The sequence below is a fragment of the Mytilus californianus genome, unplaced genomic scaffold (genome assembly GCF_021869535.1).
Source record: "Mytilus californianus isolate M0D057914Y unplaced genomic scaffold, xbMytCali1.0.p SCAF_6, whole genome shotgun sequence".
Taxonomy (NCBI): domain Eukaryota; kingdom Metazoa; phylum Mollusca; class Bivalvia; order Mytilida; family Mytilidae; genus Mytilus; species Mytilus californianus.
In genome coordinates, this window is record NW_026262712.1 from 109,744,609 (window position 1) to 109,765,641 (window position 21,033).

At 33.2% G+C, this 21,033-nt stretch overlaps 1 protein-coding gene across 1 annotated transcript; it reads right to left on the minus strand.

Moving 5' to 3' along the window:
* Positions 1–2,127: 2,127 nt before the first annotated feature.
* Positions 2,128–14,642, minus strand: LOC127704855 (transcription initiation factor TFIID subunit 8-like). Its single transcript, XM_052209081.1, has 6 exons — positions 14,404–14,642; positions 12,205–12,303; positions 10,878–10,940; positions 8,963–9,087; positions 7,970–8,117; positions 2,128–2,371 (listed from the first exon to the last, which is right to left on the minus strand). Exons 1-6 carry the CDS (start codon positions 14,540–14,542, stop codon positions 2,142–2,144), a joined length of 804 nt encoding a protein of 267 aa, XP_052065041.1. The 5' UTR covers positions 14,543–14,642; the 3' UTR covers positions 2,128–2,141.
* Positions 14,643–21,033: the final 6,391 nt, after the last annotated feature.

Below are 21,033 nucleotides of genomic sequence, written 5' to 3' on the forward strand. Positions count from 1 at the left end.
GGGTATCTAGTTTAAATAATTTGTCTGATGACCCTGCCTGCCAACCAAGATGGCCAACATGGCTAAAAATAGAACATAGAGGTAAAATGCAAGTTTTGTCTATTATTTTGAAAACCATTATGAATAGAGAAAATCTGACAGAGCAAAAATGTTCAGAATGTTGAGCTCTACCAATTGTTTATATAATTCAAAACTGTCAGACGACTTCACATAGGAGTTATTGCCCTTTAACAATAAATTTTACCATTTTTTTTTTCATTTTTGCCTATTATCTTGAAAACTATAATAGATTGAGAGAAACATTAAAATGCAAAAATGATCAGCAAGACAAGTTCTACATATAAGTCTTATGGTCGAAATCGTCAGTCAACTCTTTATTAGAGTTATAGCCCTTTGATGATGATTTTTACCAAGTTGGGCATTTTTGCCTTGCATCTTAAAAATTATAATAGATGGATAGAAACTTAAATAAGCAAAAATGATCAGCAAGACAAGATCTACAATAAAGACAAATGGAGGAAATCGTCCAACGACTCTTTATTGAAGTTATTGCCCTTTAATGACGATTTTTACCATTTTTTTTGTGTTTTGTCTTATATGATAAAAATTATAATAGATAAATAGACACTTCAAATCACAAAAATGATCAGCAAGGCAAGATCTACTAACACGTCAAATTTTGCTGATATAGTTAGTAGACTGTCACTTTTTATAGGAGTGATTGCCCTTAAATGAGGATTTTTTTTTACCCCTTTTGTGTTTTGATCAAAAACTAAAGAAGAAAGAGAGAAACTAAATGATCAACAATACAAGATCAGCAGATTTTTGTCATGAATTCAATTCTAGTCTACAATGTTGGAGTGTGTCCTTTGTTGAATATGCACATAGACCAAGGTGACTGACACAGGCTTTTTAGAGCCTCTAGTTTATTGTATTTTACCGATTTTTCATACTTTTTGACATAATTGAATTGGGAAACAAATATCACTTTGGACAAGATGCACACAGATCTGTGATATAATAGGAATCTGCACTATAAATGTATAAAATCCTTATAAAAAGGAGTGTCTGTTCAGCATTTGAAAAATGATATACAACATAAAACTTGAAATAAAGATGGTGAGGCTATCAAGGGTGCAAATCTTAGGTTGAAAAAAAAACAGACAGCACCATGGCTGAAAGATAAAAGATGAACCGAACAAGTCTTCAAAAACTATACAGAAAACTAGAGAACATCAACCCACCAAAAAAACAGAGGGAACTTTAGTGCTCCGGAAGGTAAGCATTTCCTTGCTTAATTTGTCAATACCATAGTGTTGCTCATGGGATGTAAAAACCTGGTGATCTCAGGAAAGTAGAAAAGATTTATCACATACCGGGTACCTTTCATAAATTCTGTTGATAATTTAGAAATTTTTAAGAAACTAAGGTTCCAACTTTATCAGGCAAAGTTAACCTTGTTGGATTTGGCTATTCTTTTAAGGTTCCTTCTGATCACATAGGACCTCATGTATTCCAAGAGTCAGTTTCACAAAAAAACTTACGACTAAGATTGACAAGCAAGGCAGACATCACAACAAAATAATTTTTATAAGTGCCTGCTAGGAACAAATGAATACCACCAAATTAGATACCATCTAAACAGCAAAAGTTGATACTAATGAAAATAAATTAATCAGTAGTTCTTTGATAAAAACTGAAACTTTTTCATTTCATGCTGTTGCTTCGAATGAATATACTGTGGATTCATTTATTTTCGTGTTTACCACTTTTCGTGGATTGAGGAAAACTTGCATATTCGTGGATAATTAATTTCATTGTTTTGGCAAAATCTGCATACAATTCTGTAGAAATTTATAATTCGTTGAACATTTAAATTCGTGGTCTTTCTGTACCCACAAAATCCATGAAAATTAGTATCCAACGAGTATTAATGAATCCACAGTATTAAAATTGGTTTCAATCCATCACTTTACTGTTTTGTATTGAAATGGTATGCCAGTTACATACTATACATGCTATAGGCCATGATATAAATTAGCAGGATGAAGCATACAATGTAAATCCTTCTAGAAACCTCAAGATTAATACTGTTCAAGGAAAAATATGAAAGTATGAATAACACCATTGTAAATTCATAACTATTTTAATCTTTTCTTGTATTTAGCAATTTTCATTGGTCTCAAATATGGATTGTCTATTGAATCTGCATCAACTCCTTGTGGATTTTCACCAATTGCTTCAGACTGTTCTGGTGCTCTTTTGCGTTTTTTAACTGCCATTGTCTCTGGTTGATCCTGAGAATCTAGATCTTGATCTTTTGGAAGCAAAGCATTCAAATATGGCAGAGGCATAGGTTTAACTGCAATTACTGAAATAGAAACATTTGGAAAACTATAGTTCTGATACAGTTCACAAAGTTAGCTGAAGCTGATATTTTCAGTTTGCTGATTTTAATGAAATCATTTATTTTGCTGTCCCAAAAAATATTACTTTAATTTGGAACAGTAATTTCAATAAATGTTTTCCAACCAATTTTTGCAAGCATTTTATTTTTTATGAGTAGAACAATAACACAAACATACATCACTGGCCAATATGTAAAACTTTAATCTTCCCCTTATACATTGATAAAGACATCAAGAAAATGAGAAATTCACAAACAAAAAAATTGCCTGAAGTTTAGTAAAATGGGCTAAACACATAACAAAGAATGCATGAAAATAAGGTGGTTTACAGTGATTTAAATATAGAATATTGGTACACACTTTAGTTAACTATAAAAAAAAGAGAAGCTGAATATATACCAGTATCCATAATTAAGCAACTGCACTGCCTTAAACAAAAGCAAAGATTTGAAATTGAAATAAAATGCTTCGCAGGGCGCAGCTTGATACGACCGCAGAGGTCGAACCCTGAACAGTTGGGGGAAGTATGGACACAACATTCAAGCTTGATACAGCTTTGGATTTGGATTGTGATTAAATATTTGACACAGCATAGGTTTCTAACACAGATTGAATGTGGTCTAAGAACTTAAAAATTTTAAATTGGACATTCACCTATTATGGTCCAATATCCAAAATCTAAATACATGGTTAGATTCAGCATATCAAAGAACCCCAAGAATTCAATTTTTGATGAAATCAAACAAAGTTTAATTTTGGACCCTTTTGACCTCAATGTGGACAAAGTTGATAACGGGGCCCAAAAATCAAAAATCTAAATACATGATTAGATTCAGCATATCAAAGAATTCCATATATTCAATTTTTGTTGCAATCAAACAAAGTTTAATTTTGGACCCCAATTTGGACCAACTTGAAAACTGGGCCCATAATCAAAAATCTAAATACATGTTTAGATTCAGCATATCAAAGAACCCTAAGAATTCAATTTTTGTTAAAATCAAACTAAGTTTAATTTTGGACCCTTTGGACCTTAATGTAGACCAATTTGAAAACGGAACGAAAAATTAAGAATCTAAATACACGGTTAGATTCGGCATATCAAAGAACCCCAATAATTCAATTTTTGATGAAATCAAACAAAGTTTAATTTTGGACCCTTTTGACCTCAATGTGGACAAAGTTGATAACGGGGCCCAAAAATCAAAAATCTAAATACATGGTTAGATTCAGCATATCAAAGAACCCCATATATTCAATTTTTGTTGAAATCAAACAAAGTTTAATTTTGGACCCCGATTTGGACCAACTTGAAAACTGGGCCCATAATAAAAAATCTAAATACATGTTTAGATTCAGCATATCAAAGAACCCTAAGAATTCAATTTTTGTTAAAATCAAACTAAGTTTAATTTTGGACCCTTTGGACCTTAATGTAGACCAATTTGAAAACGGAACCAAAATTTAAGAATCTAAATACACAGTTAGATTCGGCATATCAAAGAACCCCAATAATTCAATTTTTGATGAAATCAAACAAAGTTTAATTTTGGACCCTTTGGACCTCAATGTGGACCAATTTAAAAACGGGGCCCAAAATCCAAAAACTAAATACACGGTTAGATTCAGCATATTAAAGAACCCCATGAAATCAAGAATAAAACCCCATTGAAATTGGTCAAGAAATAAGCAATTTATAGGAAGTATCTTCTTTTGCACAATCCTGTGCTATTAAATATTTCTTGCTATTCTTAATGTAGACCAATTTGAAAACGGATCCAAAAATTAAGAATCTAAATACACAGTTAGATTCGGCATATCAAAGAACCCCAATAATTCAATTTTTGATGAAATCAAACAAAGTTTAATTTTGGACCCTTTTGACCTCAATGTGGACAAAGTTGATAACGGGGCCCAAAAATCAAAAATCTAAATACATGGTTAGATTCAGCATATCAAAGAACCCCATATATTCAATTTTTGTTGAAATCAAACAAAGTTAAATTTTGGACCCCGATTTGGACCAACTTGAAAACTGGGCCCATAATAAAAAATCTAAATACATGTTTAGATTCAGCATATCAAAGAACCCTAAGAATTCAATTTTTGTTAAAATCAAACTAAGTTTAATTTTGGACCCTTTGGACCTTAATGTAGACCAATTTGAAAACGGAACCAAAATTTAAGAATCTAAATACACAGTTAGATTCGGCATATCAAAGAACCCCAATAATTCAATTTTTGATGAAATCAAACAAAGTTTAATTTTGGACCCTTTGGACCTCAATGTGGACCAATTTAAAAACGGGGCCCAAAATCCAAAAACTAAATACACGGTTAGATTCAGCATATTAAAGAACCCCATGAAATCAAGAATAAAACCCCATTGAAATTGGTCAAGAAATAAGCAATTTATAGGAAGTATCTTCTTTTGCACAATCCTGTGCTATTAAATATTTCTTGCTATTCTTAATGTAGACCAATTTGAAAACGGATCCAAAAATTAAGAATCTAAATACACAGTTAGATTCGGCATATCAAAGAACCCCAATAATTCAATTTTTGATGAAATCAAACAAAGTTTAATTTTGGACCCTTTTGACCTCAATGTGGACAAAGTTGATAACAGGGCCCAAAAATCAAAAATCTAAATACATGGTTAGATTCAGCATATCAAAGAACCCCATATATTCAATTTTTGTTGAAATCAAACAAAGTTAAATTTTGGACCCCGATTTGGACCAACTTGAAAACTGGGCCCATAATCAAAAATCTAAATACATGTTTAGATTCAGCATATCAAAGAACCCTAAGAATTCAATTTTTGTTAAAATCAAACTAAGTTTAATTTTGGACCCTTTGGACCTTAATGTAGACCAATTTGAAAACGGAACCAAAATTTAAGAATCTAAATACACAGTTAGATTCGGCATATCAAAGAACCCCAATAATTCAATTTTTGATGAAATCAAACAAAGTTTAATTTTGGACCCTTTGGACCTCAATGTGGACCAATTTAAAAACGGGGCCCAAAATCCAAAAACTAAATACACGGTTAGATTCAGCATATTAAAGAACCCCATGAAATCAAGAATAAAACCCCATTGAAATTGGTCAAGAAATAAGCAATTTATAGGAAGTATCTTCTTTTGCACAATCCTGTGCTATTAAATATTTCTTGCTATTGCGCAATACTGTACAATTGACAATTTCTTGCTATTGCGCAATATTGTGCTATTGGATATTTCTTGCTATTGCGCAATACTGTGCAATTGAAGATTTCTTGCTATTGCGCAATACTGTGCAATTGAAGATTTCTTGCTATTGTGCAATACTGTGCAATTGAAAATTTCTTGCTATTGCACAATACTTATTATATAATAATTTACACATCCTGTTTGGTGTGTATCTCCTACCATATCATTATTATTTGATTTTAAATATAAATCAGAAATAACCAACTTAAAATGGAAAATTTTAAAAGAAACAAAAAAGGAAAAAAAGAAAAAAAAAATAAATCCCCCCCAAAATTTTTTGAACCCCCATTATGATTCATCACCCCCAAACTCAATCCCAGCCTTCCCTTTGTGGTATGGTACCTTGCAGTACAATTTCAGAGAGATCCATACACTTGAACACAAGTTATTGTCTGGAAACTAGAAAAAAATGTGTTTTTTGGCCCCAAATTCCTAAACGTTTAGGGCAATTACCCCCAAACTCAAACCCAGCTTTCCCTTTGTGATATGGAACCTTGTAGTACAATTTCAGAAAGATCCATACACTTACACACAAGTTATTGTCATGAAACTAGAAAAATGCTTGTTTTTTGCCCCTTTTTTGGCCCCTAATTCCTAAAATTTGGAGGCAATTACCCCCAAAATCAATCCCAGCATTCCTTTAGTGATATGGAACCTTGTGGTACAATGTCAGAGAGATCCATACACTAACACACAAGTTATGTCTGGAAGTTACAAAAATGCTTATTTTTGGCCCCTTTTTGGCCCCTAATTCCTTTACTGTTATTACCATAACCCCCAAAATCAATCCCAACCTTCCTTTTGTGGTATTGAACCTTGTGGTAAAATTTCATAAAGATCCATTTACTTAAACTAAAGTTAGAGTGCGAAAACCAATGTGTCTTCGGACGACGCCGGACGACGCCGGACGACGACGATGACGACGCCAACGTCATACCAATATACGACCACAAAAATTTTTTTGCGGTCGTATAAAAAGGTAGCAAATATCTTGTCAAAAGGGATGAACACATACACTCAAAAGCAAAAAACTGTAGCATCTGCTGAAACACAAAATAAATCCCAACAAAATAAAACAAGAGTGCACACGCTGAAATGTCTCGCCTTCTTTACTAATCATTGATATTATGTTGATAGTCCTAAATATAAAGCTTTATTACAACTGTCACATAACATTAACCAAATAAACTAAACATTGACCAATGAACCATGAAAATGAGGTCAAGGTCAGATGAACCATGCTAGGCAGGCATGTACAGCTAACAATTCTTCCATACAACAAATATAGTTGACCTATTGCTTATAGTTTAAGAAAAACAGACCAAAACACAAAAACTTAACACTGAGCAATGAACCTTGAAAATGAGGTCAAGGTCAAATAAAACCTCGGTGATTGACATATAGATCAAAAAATATTTCCATACACCAAATATAGTTGAACTATTGCATATAGTATTAGAAAAAAAGACCAAAACTCAAAAATTTTACTTTGACCACTGAACCATGAAAATGAGGTCAAGGTCAGATGACACCTGTCAGTTAGACATGTACACCTTACAATCGTTCCATACACCAAATATAGTAGACCTATTGCATACAGTATGAGAAAAACAGACCAAAACACAAAAACTTAACTATAACCACTGAACCATGAAAATGAGGTCAAGGTCAGATGACACCTGCCAGTTGGACATGTACACCTTACAGTCCTTCCATACACCGAATATACTAGACCTGTTGCTTATAGTATCTGAGATATGGACTTGACCACCAAAACTTAACCTTGTTCACTGATCCATGAAATGAGGTCGAGGTCAAGTGAAAACTGTCTGACGGACATGAGGACCTTGCAAGGTACGCACATACCAAATATAGTTATCCTATTACTTATAATAAGAGAGAATTTAACATTACAAAAAATCTTAACTTTTTTTTCAAGTAGTCACTGAACCATGAAAATGAGGTCAAGGACATTGGACATGTGACTGACAGAAAATTCGTAACATGAGGCATCCATATACAAAGTATGAAGCATCCAGGTCTTCCACCTTCTAAAATATAAAGCTTTTAAGAAGTTAGCTAACGCCACCGCCGGATCACTATCCCTATGTCGAGCTTTCTGCGACAAAATTCGCAAGCTCGACAAAAACATGTTCATGTATACACAGTGTACAGTATTGTGCCTATTTTAGGAGGTAAATAATTGGTCTTAGTGGAGTCAAAATTTTTATACCTGTAAAATAGCCTTAAATTTCTTGACATTTTTATTTTAAAGTAATAAATCAATAAGGCATCAAAACTTACAAGGATATGTTGTTGTATCATCTCTAAACAAGGACTGAGTTTCTCCTGTTTTAGCTATAAATCTTGTTAATGCTCTCTCAACATCACGTTTTTGAGAAGCTGCTTTCTCTCTGATCATTTGATATTCACTCATTGGAGCTTTTTTGGTCTACAAAAGAATGGAATGAAATGACATGAAAACAAAATGCATAAGATTTACTGATGATCTTTGTTTAACTTATTTACAACTTTTTAAGAATGTATTGATTTTTGTGACATTGAGTTGCAGCTTCATGTACCTGAATCCAACGTCTTTTTTTATTCATATTTTAACTAATAACATTTTACGGTTTGGAGCTATTCTTTAATAACTGTTGAAAAATAAAATTGCATCAAAATACACTACCTACAGAAACATTTAAAGAATTTACCACACTATAAACTTACAGAAGTTTTACAATACTATAACTTACAGAAGTTTTACAACACTATAACTTACAGAAGTTTTACTATAACTTACAGAAGTTTTACAATACTATAACTTACAGAAGTTTTACAACACTAAAACTTACAGAAGTTTTACAACACTATAACTTACAGAAGTTTTACAATACTATAACTTACAGAAGTTTTACAATACTATAACTTACAGAAGTTTTACAATACTATAACTTACAGAAGTTTTACAATACTATAACTTACAGAAGTTTTACAATACTATAACTTACAGAAGTTTTACAATACTATAACTTACAGAAGTTTTACAACACTATAACTTACAGAAGTTTTACAACACTATAACTTACAGAAGTTTTACAATACTATAACTTACAGAAGTTTTACAATACTATAACTTACAGAAGTTTTACAATACTATAACTTACAGAAGTTTTACAATACTATAACTTACAGAAGTTTTACAACACTATAACTTACAGAAGTTTTACAATACTATAACTTACAGAAGTTTTACAACACTATAACTTACAGAAGTTTTACAATACTATAACTTACAGAAGTTTTTATGTATGTATGAGGATCAGGAAAGGGAGGTAGATAGTCTGGTATGTGTGAAGGATGTTCTCTACGATCTCCTGTCTGTAACATCTTAATATTGGGATGTGGAGCACTGTGTGCCGCTGGAAAACAAACGAACGAAACATGTTATTCAACAGATGTATCTAGTTGGATACTGTAGTACTTCAATTAACATACTCTTAGGAAGAATGTCTGGTTTAGGCCATTTTGGCCTAAAGGTTAACAAAAAATATTCTTGTAATATACAAAGTTTATAGTTTCCAAAATAAACACTGAAAAAATAAAATATTCAAAGTCAGTTTGACATCTATAAAGTAAAAATACTGCCAATATTAACTCTCTGCAATTGACAACCATCATAATTTTTAAGATATTGAAACTGACTATACATAAAAGTTATTTTAGAGTCTAATCAATTTTCATATATTTCTCTTTTTTAAATCGTACAATTGAACTTTTGCCATATTTGAAAACATAATATCAAAGAGAGAGAATGCTAGGTAATAAACTAGTACCAATTTCCTTAAAATTTATTTGAAATTAGTAAGAACATTTAGTAAAATTTTGTAGCTTTTGGCTTTTTCAATTGTTATGTATTATTAAGTCTTCGTTTGGGAAGACTTATTGTTTTTGCTCAGTTCTTATTATTATTATTATTATTATTCTTCTTCCTCTTCCTCTTCCGCCGCTTTTAAATTTGAACTTGTCCGCACCCGTTCTCCAAAACTGCTTGTCAGATTAACTTAGGGTTTCACAATATGTTAGATTAACATGTCTAGTGGTGCAATCAGGGTTTTGTTTGTGCAATGGGGTTTATAAAGGGGTACTTTGAGGGGCAAAAAGAAAAGAGGGTTTTACTATAGAACCCTATGGGATTTTATTTTTAAAAATTTTCAAATGATTATAAATTGAAAACCATTTGTGATAGACACAATCTTTTTAATTGAAAATGTTCTAAATGATAAAACCGATTAAATGAAATACAGGGTTAGTCCCCAGGGGTCACCCCCGCCCCCTGCCATTTAAGAAAGTTCTAATACCTTGTAAGTGGTCAAGATCCCTACCCCTAAACCATATATATTTTGGTTTGTCATGCTAAGATGGTTTGAATGATATACAGGGTTAGTCCCCAGGGGTCATCCCGACCCCTGCCATTTGAGAAAGTTCTAATATCTTGTAAATGGCTGAGATCCCCACCCCTAAACCATATATATTCTGGTTTGTCATGCTAAGATGGTTTGAATGATATACAGGGTTAGTCCCCAGGGGTCATCCTGACCCCCTGCCATTTGAGAAAGTTCTAATATCTTGTAAATGGTCGAGATCCCCACCCCTAAACCATATATATTCTGGTTTGTCATGATAAAGCACATGAAATGAAATACAGGGTTAATCCCCAGGGGTCACCCCCACCCCATGCCATTTAAGAAAGTTCTAATATCTTGTAAGTGGTCAAGATCGCCACCCCTAAACCATATATATTCTGGTTTGTCATGCTAAGATGGTTTGAATGATATACAGGGTTAGTCCCCAGGGGTCATCCGGACCCCCTGCCATTTGAGAAAGTTCTAATATCTTGTAAATGGTCGAGATCCCCACCCCTAAACCATATATATTCTGGTTTGTCATGCCAAGATGATTTGAATGATATACAGGGTTAGTCCCCAGGCATCACTTATGCATATAACTTTACTTGACCAAACCAATTTTCACTGGACTTTGCCCAATGTCAGGTGACCCTGGGAATTACGAATTATGGGAGCTTCGTTTGGGAGACTTCGTAACAGCATCCTGTTACAATCATTTCTTGTTATTATTAATTTACAGATTCTTGGACTGTTTTGTGCAATACATGTAATTGTAGAAAATATTTCTGTCTTGAAAAACTTACGTGGGAGAAATACTGTTTTATTTGGTCTTTTGGCATGCCCTGGTAATGCATGAATATTTTGACCTAAAAATGCAAACATAAATACATGGATAAATTTATATTTATCTCAAATAATTATTTGCAATTCTATTTTTAAGTTTCTTTTGCATGTTTTTTTTCAACAATATAATGATAATGTAGAGTAAAGAGCTATTCCTGAACAGGTTTTTATTTAACATTCCTCTATGTTTCATTTGGTAGGTTACTGATTGTGATAAAAAGAAGAATAGTTAAGTATTAAAAAAATAGTGTAACCCCCTTTATATGTCAATGTTGCAGTCCAAAGTCTGCAACCTTGTTATTAGCCATCCTTGGAGCTATTAGAAAATTAAATGTATGGAGGATTTGGGAGGCAAATTTCCATTGGCACATTCCATACAATTTTAATTAGAAATTAAATGCATATTTGTGTGATTTTTTTTTTTTAACCCTACTTGTATAATTATCTTGATTATTATATGGTGACTTCCAACCCTTAAACAGTTCATTCTGGAATATTTCTTTTATATATTTGCATATTTTGTCCTATTGAATTTGGTGTTGAAGACGGATTTTTTCTGTCGTATTGCTATTTATTTATAATTCGTCTACTCTGGTGCTTTTATAGCTTGAGGTATGGTACATGTAAAGTCACTTGTCTATACATTACATGGTAAAGCATGCTGACATAAAGCTTGATAACAAGTTTCAGGAAGCTCTTATTTATAATTCCCTAGATATATGCGGCAAAAATTTCATGGCCATTCTATGTTAGAATATATATAAGTATAAGTACTTCTGATTTGTTGTTCTCGGAAAAACTAGACCGAATTTCATTGGACGCACGGACATATGGACAGACAAAGGTTAAACAGTATACCACGACTCCAAACTTAAATAAATCTCACTGGATTGGAATATCCTTTCCACATGCACATGTTCCTCGTAAGTAGATGTCCAGTATGGACTTTGATGAGTAACAAGTAGTAGTTAAGTTGAATCTGCATATCAGAATATAATAATGTACTAGGTTTCATGTAGATATGATAGACCATGTAGCAGGACAAGGTTATTTCTGAAAAGGGTAAACATTTCTATGATGAAAGGGACATAATCCTGGATAAACTGAACATAATGAAAATCCTTCAAATGGTTATGCTTGCATAGCATGATCAATTATTCTACAAAGTTCGAAATAAATCAAACAAAGGATAAAGAAGTCAGTATGGACAAACAGACAGCTTGATTCCTATATACCCCCAAACATTGCAGGGGTATAATAATGTACGTGCATTTAATATTTACAAACCCATTTCAATTAAAGCCATTATAACATCTGTCATGATTCCTTCCGTTCTGCCAGCTAATTCTGCAAAGGCCTGTGTACTCCTGCCAAGCTCCATTAAAACTATAAGGAAAAATAAAGGCGTTCCTATAAATATCATAGTATTCTATAGTATTAAAGTAATTTTAGTTAAATGTTGCATTGGGTTCCATTAACAATTTACAAATGACATAGGTAATACACCACTGTCCCAGGTAAGCGGCTTGAATGATCAGAGTGACACACACACACAAAAAAACACATTAAAAGGATTAAGATATACCACAGACATTTTTATTTTTTGAAAGTCAACACTTTGATGTAAAAAAGGTAATATTTTGAGTTAATGTAAAAATTTTGACATTTAAAAAGTATAAATTTTAAGTTTTTAAAAGTCAAATTTAAAGATGTAAAAAAGTCGAAATTTTTATTATAAAGTCATAACATAAAGATTTAAAAAGTCAAAATTTTGAGTTATAAATTATCGATTACTAGAGTTTAAAAAAGATCATACTATTTTTAATAAAAAAATTCAATGATAATTTTATTTTTGCAATGTCACGTATTTGCTTCCTTAGACCCACATCAAAATATGCACATAAAATATTCAAAGATGAAAAAAACGATAAACTTTCATTATTTAATTCTTTTATACAAAAAATAAATGTAACTCGTGCACTTAAAAATATTTAAAATGAAATAAAAGATACAATTTAAATAATTTCATTCTTGTAAATATATATACAACAAAAAATATCACAAAGATATCCACAATTTCAATTGGTGTGACTTTAACTATATTTTGTATGTTCTTGAGAGTTTGGGGGTATTTTTGTGTGCTATTGTGTAGATCTATGTGCCCTACTACAGATGAAGTCAGGTGGGGGGATGATTTTATGGCATAAGAAATGTCATAATATGACACTATTACAACAATAATAATGTCTAGAATTATAATTTGGATGTTCTGTGGTATTCTGTAGTATTCTGTGGTATAAAGACACTCCCATTAATATCCATGATATCCATGAAAAAAATATACAAAAATAATTAATCATTAACAAGCAATTTGGATTGTAATGCAATAAATGTATCATTCATTAACTGAAGGCAATTTTAATGATGTCTTTAATAATAGACCTTATAATTACCACTATTTGGATATCTGCAACACTTGAACTATTGACTTTATACAAGTTATAATAGTCACTTTTCCTTTATGGCGTCAGATATTTTCTATTGTAATGTGACATGTACAGTAATAATGGCTAACAAATAGCGATACGGTGAATGAAGTACATGTCACGTACGTGTAATTATTTTGCCGACAATCTTTTGATTGTACATTCCTAACAAGTACATGTACATGTATCGGAAGTTAAACATGTTAAAGAAAATCACTTAGATTTGTTTGCATAAAAATTTGTTCTTTTGAAATAACATCAGACCAGTCTACAAAGTCAATGCTTAAGCGCACTTTGTTTCTTCAGAAATAATTAAATCGTCAAAATGTCGTATTGCTGTGTGTTTGTTTAATCTACATTGGCTAGAGGTATAGGGGGAGGGTTGAGATCTCACTAAACATGTTCAACCCCGCCGCATTTTTGCACTTGTCCCAAGTCAGGAGCCTCTGGCCTTTGTTAGTCTTGTGTTTTTTTTAAATTTTAGTTCATTTATATGTTTAGGAGTTTGGTATGGCGTCCATTTTCAGAGAACTAGTACACATTTTTGTTTAGGGGCCAGCTGAAGTCCGCCTCTGGATGCAGGATTTTCTCGCTGTGTTGAAGATCCATTGGTGGCCTTCGGCTGTTTTTTACTCTTTGGTCGGGTTGTTGTCTCTTTGACACATTCCCCATTTCCATTCTCTATTTTATTTGAATTTCTTTACATATAGATAAAAATTGCCCAAACATTAACTGATCAACTTGCTGCTGAGAAAAATACTGATGATGCAAGTGACTGAAGACCCCCATGACTAGATAATGCTTTATACGGTTGGGAAAAGCTCAGTAATAAATGGGAAACTGACTTCTTCGTCCCAATTTACCAGTAGCACGAGTCTTGGCCTGCTGTTGTAACATTAGTTCCTTCGAAGACCATGGCTTTTAACGCCGCTTCAGTTTCGTTTTTTTTAGTTTCCATAAAGCATTGAAATGGCATACTTGTATATTGTTTACAACTTACAACTTTCCAACATCTCAGTCAATGTTTCAATAACTGACTCTTCAGCTGTCTGAAACCCTACTTCTAAACACAGTGCACTAACTGCCACTTTTAATGCTTTCCGCGATGAAATAGCATGTTGGTCAGATTCTGATGCCATTTTTGCTATGGTTAGTATGTAATTTACAACATTTGTCAGCTCTCAACAAATATATGTGTTTTGTCACTTTTTGACTTCCATGTTTGTTTTTCCAAAGTATAGTATACCTAAAATCTAGAGATATTCCGGTCACATTCCGAATGAAAATAGTTAATAACCCAAATTAGTTTTTTTAATGAATCGGTTCGTCACGTACCAAGTTATAAAGCCAGTTTCACTAGAGATTTTATATTCTCTGGTTTCATCTGGTACATAATGTATTGAAGAGTTATAGGCTCCCCAGGTCTTACAAAATATACAATATAAAACAAATTGTTAAGCAAATTCAGTGACCTTTATCTCTTTTTATATACATCCGTAAAATTGGATTGTTATTCAGTCCTGCAAATGCTGTTTGATATACTTTTGAAATTATATTGCAAAATTTGCATGTGTTTTTAATGGAATCAACGGGCCATGGTAACCAAATTTTGCAACTGTATCTGAAACTGAGCCTATAATTAATATATTTATTGATAGAATTATGTTTTTGATCAGAAATATTATTCTTTTTAATTTGTTTGAAGAAAAAATACTACACATTTGTCAAAATCCATCAAACTTGTTATTTTGATCCATCTTTAATAGACGTTTATAATTTGGTGAAATGTCCAGAAATCGTGACATAAATTAAGCATGTTAAGACTCTAACGCTTTGACTTTGTAACGATTGCCTGAAAGACTTTCAAAATGGGACTAAGATGAAATTTGCACTTCCTCTTTCTTGGCTCTTCAGACGATGTCCAGAGGTTGGAACCCCCTTTTTGACGATCAATGCTTTTGAATGGGGACATATGGTGATAACCCCCCCCCCCCCCCCCCCCCCATTTATCCTGGGTTGGAAATCCCCATTTAAAAATGGCTAGATCCGCCCTGCAATACACATCCTTTCAAGCTGCACTATCACTGTAAATATTTGAATAAGGGAAAAAGAAGTTAAACGGAGATATGGGGAAATGAAATAGTGTGTTTGTTCTCAACACATTTAAAAACAAGAATGTGTCCATAGTACACGGATGCTCCACTCGCACTATCATTTTCTATGTCCAGTGTACCGTGAAATTGGAGCCAAAACTCTAATTTGGCATTAAAATTAGAAAGATCATATCATAGGGAACATGTGTACTAAGTTTCAAGTTGATTGGACTTCAACTTCATCAAAAACTTTAACCTGAAATGAATTAAGCGGGCACTATCATTTTCTATGTTCAGTGGACCGTGAAATTGGGTTCAAAACTCTAATTTGGCATTAAAATTAGAAAGATCAGATCATAGGGAACATGTGTACTTAGTTTCAAGTTGATTAGACTTCAACTTCATCAAAAACTACATTGACCAAAAACTTTAACCTGAAGCGGAACAAACGGACGAACGAACGGACGTACAGACCGAAAAACATAATGCCCTTATGTGGGGCATAAAAACTACATATCATGAAAGTTATATTGATACAGTTCGAGTATGTACTTGATATTCGTCGGACAAAGCGGCATAACTCAGATCTATATTAATAAGTACTGTATGTGTTTTACTATACTAACTATGATTGTTGTTCTCTTTATTCTTCTGTAGACGAAACGCGCGTCTGGCGTATAAAATCATAAGCATAGATGGTATCGTTGATGAATTTTTTCTCAGGTACCCAATACAAAAAATGAAACAAAAATGAAAAGTTGGATGCCTTTATGATATTCAATATCTTTGTAAAGGAACAGAAAGATAAAGTTTGAATAGTCCAAGGATTTGTATAGTGTCCAAGGATTTGTATACTATACAAATCCTTGAATAGTCCTAATGTTTTTTTGATGCAGAATGTTATAATTAATTATTGACATTATTTTGCTATTCCTTTTTGAACCTTTAAAAATTTCGTTGGAATGCCGAGATATTAAGTAATATGAGCTGAAACCGTTCAAATGCAAACGTTTATAAGTTGGTCGATAACATCAGTATTAAACACACATGTGTAAAGTTAAAGAAAACTTTCTGCGAGCTAAATCTAAATCATATACTGTCTTTTCCTGAAAATAGTGACCCTAATAATGTTGTTGAAACGTTTATGTCGAAATTAATCGATAAGCATGTCGATAATTGATACGATGCCAACGGGGATGAACCATGCATGGTCCAAGGGAAAAAGGGGACGTAGTTGATAAAATGGTAAAAATAAATTGACAATTTTAGGCTAAAAAATGATATTTTGCGGATAAAATGCTAGGCGTAGGTATTTTACCCCACCTGAATCCACCAATGGCTGCTTTATATTCCGAAAGAATTTTATTGCATGGGTAGAGGGGATAACATGTTCGGTAGGTAACAATTACAGACCTTTCAAATTGATAAAGGAAGTGTTGAACGTGTATATATATAAGTGCCTAAGAATGTAACTTTAACACACTAATGAGTGTCATAAAATTAGTTGTTATATTTTATATTATTCACGCAATATTTCGCAAAACAAATTAGCTTCATCAGGCGTGTGCATCTCTCAAGGTGAAATCGGATGCATGACAAAAAATATTTTTGTAGCTTGAACTACACAAAATTTGAGTAAAAGTTTAACAAAATTTATTGATGTTCTATAAAAAAATATATGTTTGTAAATTGTCTAGAAAAATACTTTTGCCGCTTATTGTTAGCTTGAATTACACAAAATTTGAGTAAAAGTTTAACAAAATTTATTGATGTTCTATAAAAAATATATGTTTGTAAATTGTCTAGAAAAATATTTTTACCGCTTATTGTACATAGCAATTCTTAAATCAAAACAAATAGTTGTTTTAGTTAAATAGAATGAAGTTCAGGATTTATTCCTTTGGTTTTGGGTAGAACTGTTTTTCATCTCTCTCATTAAGTCCATCAGGTTTAAGAGTACGTAGCTGATGCATCCAGAACCTTTCTCTCTGTTTTCTCCTTTGGGAGTCCCAATTTTGGTTTACCTCAATTATTTGAAAGATGATATTTTCAAAAGTATGCCCTGTTCTTAAGAGGTGTCTCGTAATTAGACAGTTTCTTCCTTTTGTATAAAAAGACCGGTGATTGTTAAGTCTGATGTTGAATTTCGTTTCTGTTTCACCAACATACTGCAGCTTGCAAGTTCCACAAGTAAGAATATAAATACTATTTTCTGTTTTGCAATTAGATGTAACATAGATGTTGTATCGCTGCTTTGTTACTGTGCTGCTGAAACAGTGGTCAGTGTTGGCGACTTTACAGCACTTACAATTGGTTCTTCCGCATTGTTTGTAACACCCAATTTTAGAAGTCTCTTGTTTCTTTACTTTAGATGTAACAGGTATGTTTTTGAGATTTTTGGGTCTGCGATAGGCAATAACAGGAGGTGATGGAAAATTTCTTTTAAGGAAGAGTCATTTTTGATAAGACGCCAGTGCTTGCGGATAGTAGATGAAATATTTGTCAAATCGGGATGGAAGGTGACAACAAACGGAATTCTATCTGCGCGGGTCGTCTTATCTTTGTATTCCATGAGGATATCTCGATCTTTTTCTTGGGCTTTATCAAAAGCGTCTGTGATGTTTTTGCTTTTGTATCCTCTTGATTTTACTTGTTTTTTTAGTTGTCCCAAACGATAGTTGAGTTTGGATTCCGAGGAGCAAATTCGCTTTAGTCTGATGGCTTGACTGTAAGGTATGCTCCTGGAGCAGTGTTTCGGGTGACAACTTTTTGGAGAAAGGAACTGGTGTTTATCAGTTTTCTTTGTGTGGAGATCAGTTGTCATGACCCCGTTTTTTAAAAATGTGGTGGTGTCGAGAAAAGCAATTTTCTCGCTTGAAAATTCAGATGTAAATTTAATTGAACGATGGAACGGATTACAATGATCTAAGAAATCTTGTAAATGTTCTGCAGTATCGTTCCATTTCATGTCAATATCATCAATAAAACGGAGCCATGACAAGGGTTTGTATGGCACACTCAAAAGGATACGTTCTTCAAGATCCCCCATAAAAATGTTGGAAAAAGAAGGTGCCATTTTTGTTCCCATACTAGTTCCGTCAATCTGTAAAAAGTGCTTGTCGTTGAAAATAAATTTGTTATTTTCAAGCACTAGCTTGAGCAATTGAACTTGACAGTCAGTTTGCGGATGTTTATCCTTTCGAGTGTTCCATACTTTTTCACACGCGGCTATTCCTTCATCTTTTGGAATATTTGTGTATAAAGAACACACATCCATCGAAACCAAAATTGTGTCATTAGGTAAAGGACTTAAGGAATTCATTTTTTTCAAATAGTCAGTTGTATCTTGAATATGAGATGGCAGTTGTCTAACATGTGGTCTAGGGTGGTAATCAACAAATTCTGAAATTTTTTCGGTGGGATGGCCATTAGCTGATACTATAGGTCTCCCTGGAATCCCTTCTTTATGGAGTTTTGGAAGTAAGTAAAATCGACCGGCTGTGCAAGTTTCGTCTGGGCGTAGATAATCGTACGTATCGTCATCAATTTGTTTATCTTTATTCATTTCTGAGAGGACGTCATTAATTTTGTTGTTGATTTCTTTGGTTGGATCACATGTTAATTCTTTATAAAATTTAGTGTTGGAGAGCTGACGATTCCCTTCTCCGATGTAGTCTGCCTTGTTCATCACAACAACGGCACTTCCTTTGTCCGCTTGTTTGATAACAATGTCATCACGGTCTTTTAAGTTTATCATGGCTTGGCTTTCTGACTTTGAAATATTTCGCACTCGTTTACCACTGATTGAAGATCTGACTTCAGCTTTGACTGATGAAATAAATGATTCCAAATTATCGTTTCTGCTTTGGTGGATTCCATGTACTTTTCTTTTTAAATTTTCGGATGCATATGTCTCCTTCATTACTCTCATAATCAGATTAATTGATTCCTGCTTCTTTTAAAATTTTTCTTCTATTGTCTATTGAAATGTTCTTTCAAACGAAGACGCCTGGCAAATGCTTCTACATCTGTCTCAAGTTGTAAATTATTGACGGTTGCTGGAACTGGACAGAAATTAAGGCCTTTACTCACTAGTTTTTCGTCTGAGTCAGTTAGTTCTATTGATGACAGATTTACAACTAAATTATCTTGAACTGAGTGTTTCTGTTTTTTTAAAACGTCTTTTTCTCGGTTGTTTTGATTTACTCTCTTTTAACATGTTTAAAATTTGATCTTCCAAAACGGAACTTTGCTGGTTTAAACGGTCTCGTTTGAATTTTTTATTCTGTTTGGCTTTGAAATTTTGTTTCTCTATTCTTTAGATGTGTGTTCTTTATACACAAATATTCCAAAAGATGAAGGAATAGCCGCGTGCGAAAAAGTATGGAACACTCGAAAGGATAAACATCCACAAACTGACTGTCTAGTTCAATTGCTCAAGCTAGTGCTTTAAAATAACAACTTTATTTTCAACGACAAGCACTTTTTACAGATTGACGGAACTAGTATGGGAACAAAAATGGCACCTTCTTTTTCCAACATTTTTATGGGGGATCTTGAAGAACGTATCCTTTTGAGTGTGCCATACAAACCCTTGTCATGGCTCCGTTTTATTGATGGTATTGACATGAAATGGAACGATACTGCAGAACATTTACAAGATTTCTTAGATCATTGTAATCAGTTCCATCATTCAATTAAATTTACATCTGAATTTTCAAGCGAGAAAATTGCTTTTCTCGACACCACCACATTTTTAAAAAAACGGGGTCATGACAACTGATCTCCACACAAAGAAAACTGATAAACACCAGTTCCTTTCTCCAAAAAGTTGTCACCCGAAACACTGCTCCAGGAGCATACCTTACAGTCAAGCCATCAGACTAAAGCGAATTTGCTCCTCGGAATCCAAACTCAACTATCGTTTGGGACAACTAAAAAAACAACTAAAATCAAGAGGATACAAAAGCAAAAACATCACAGACGCTTTTGATAAAGCCCAAGAAAAAGATCGAGATATCCTCATGGAATACAAAGATAAGACGACCCGCGCAGATAGAATTCCGTTTGTTGTCACCTTCCATCCCGATTTGACAAATATTTCTTCATCTACTATCCGCAAGCACTGGCGTCTTATCGAAAATGACTCTTCCTTAAAAGAAATTTTTCCATCACCTCCTGTTATTTCCTATCGCAGACCCAAAAATCTCAAAGACATACTTGTCACATCTAAAGTAAAGAAACAAGAGACTTCTAAAATTGGGTGTTACAAACAATGCGGAAGAACCAATTGTAAGTGCTGTAAAGTCGCCAACACTGACCACTGTTTCAGCAGCACAGTAACAAAGCAGCGATACCACATCTATGTTACATCTAATTGCAAAACGGAAAATAGTATTTATATTCTTACTTGTGGAACTTGCAAGCTGCAGTATGTTGGTGAAACAGAAACGAAATTCAACATCAGACTTAACAATCACCGGTCTTTTTGTACAAAAGGAAGAAACTGCCCAATTACGAGACACCTCTTAAGAACA

Bases quoted from the DNA above. Each gene is read 5' to 3' on its own strand.
- LOC127704855 (XM_052209081.1), bottom strand. From the start codon at position 14,542: ATGGCATCAGAATCTGACCAACATGCTATTTCATCGCGGAAAGCATTA. The intron at 9,088-10,877 runs GTAAGTTTTTCA...TTTGTTTTCCAG, and splicing joins TAAAACAGTATTTCTCCCAC to CGGCACACAGTGCTCCACAT. The intron at 8,118-8,962 runs GTAAGTTATAGT...ATTCTTTTGTAG, and splicing joins ATACATACATAAAAACTTCT to ACCAAAAAAGCTCCAATGAG.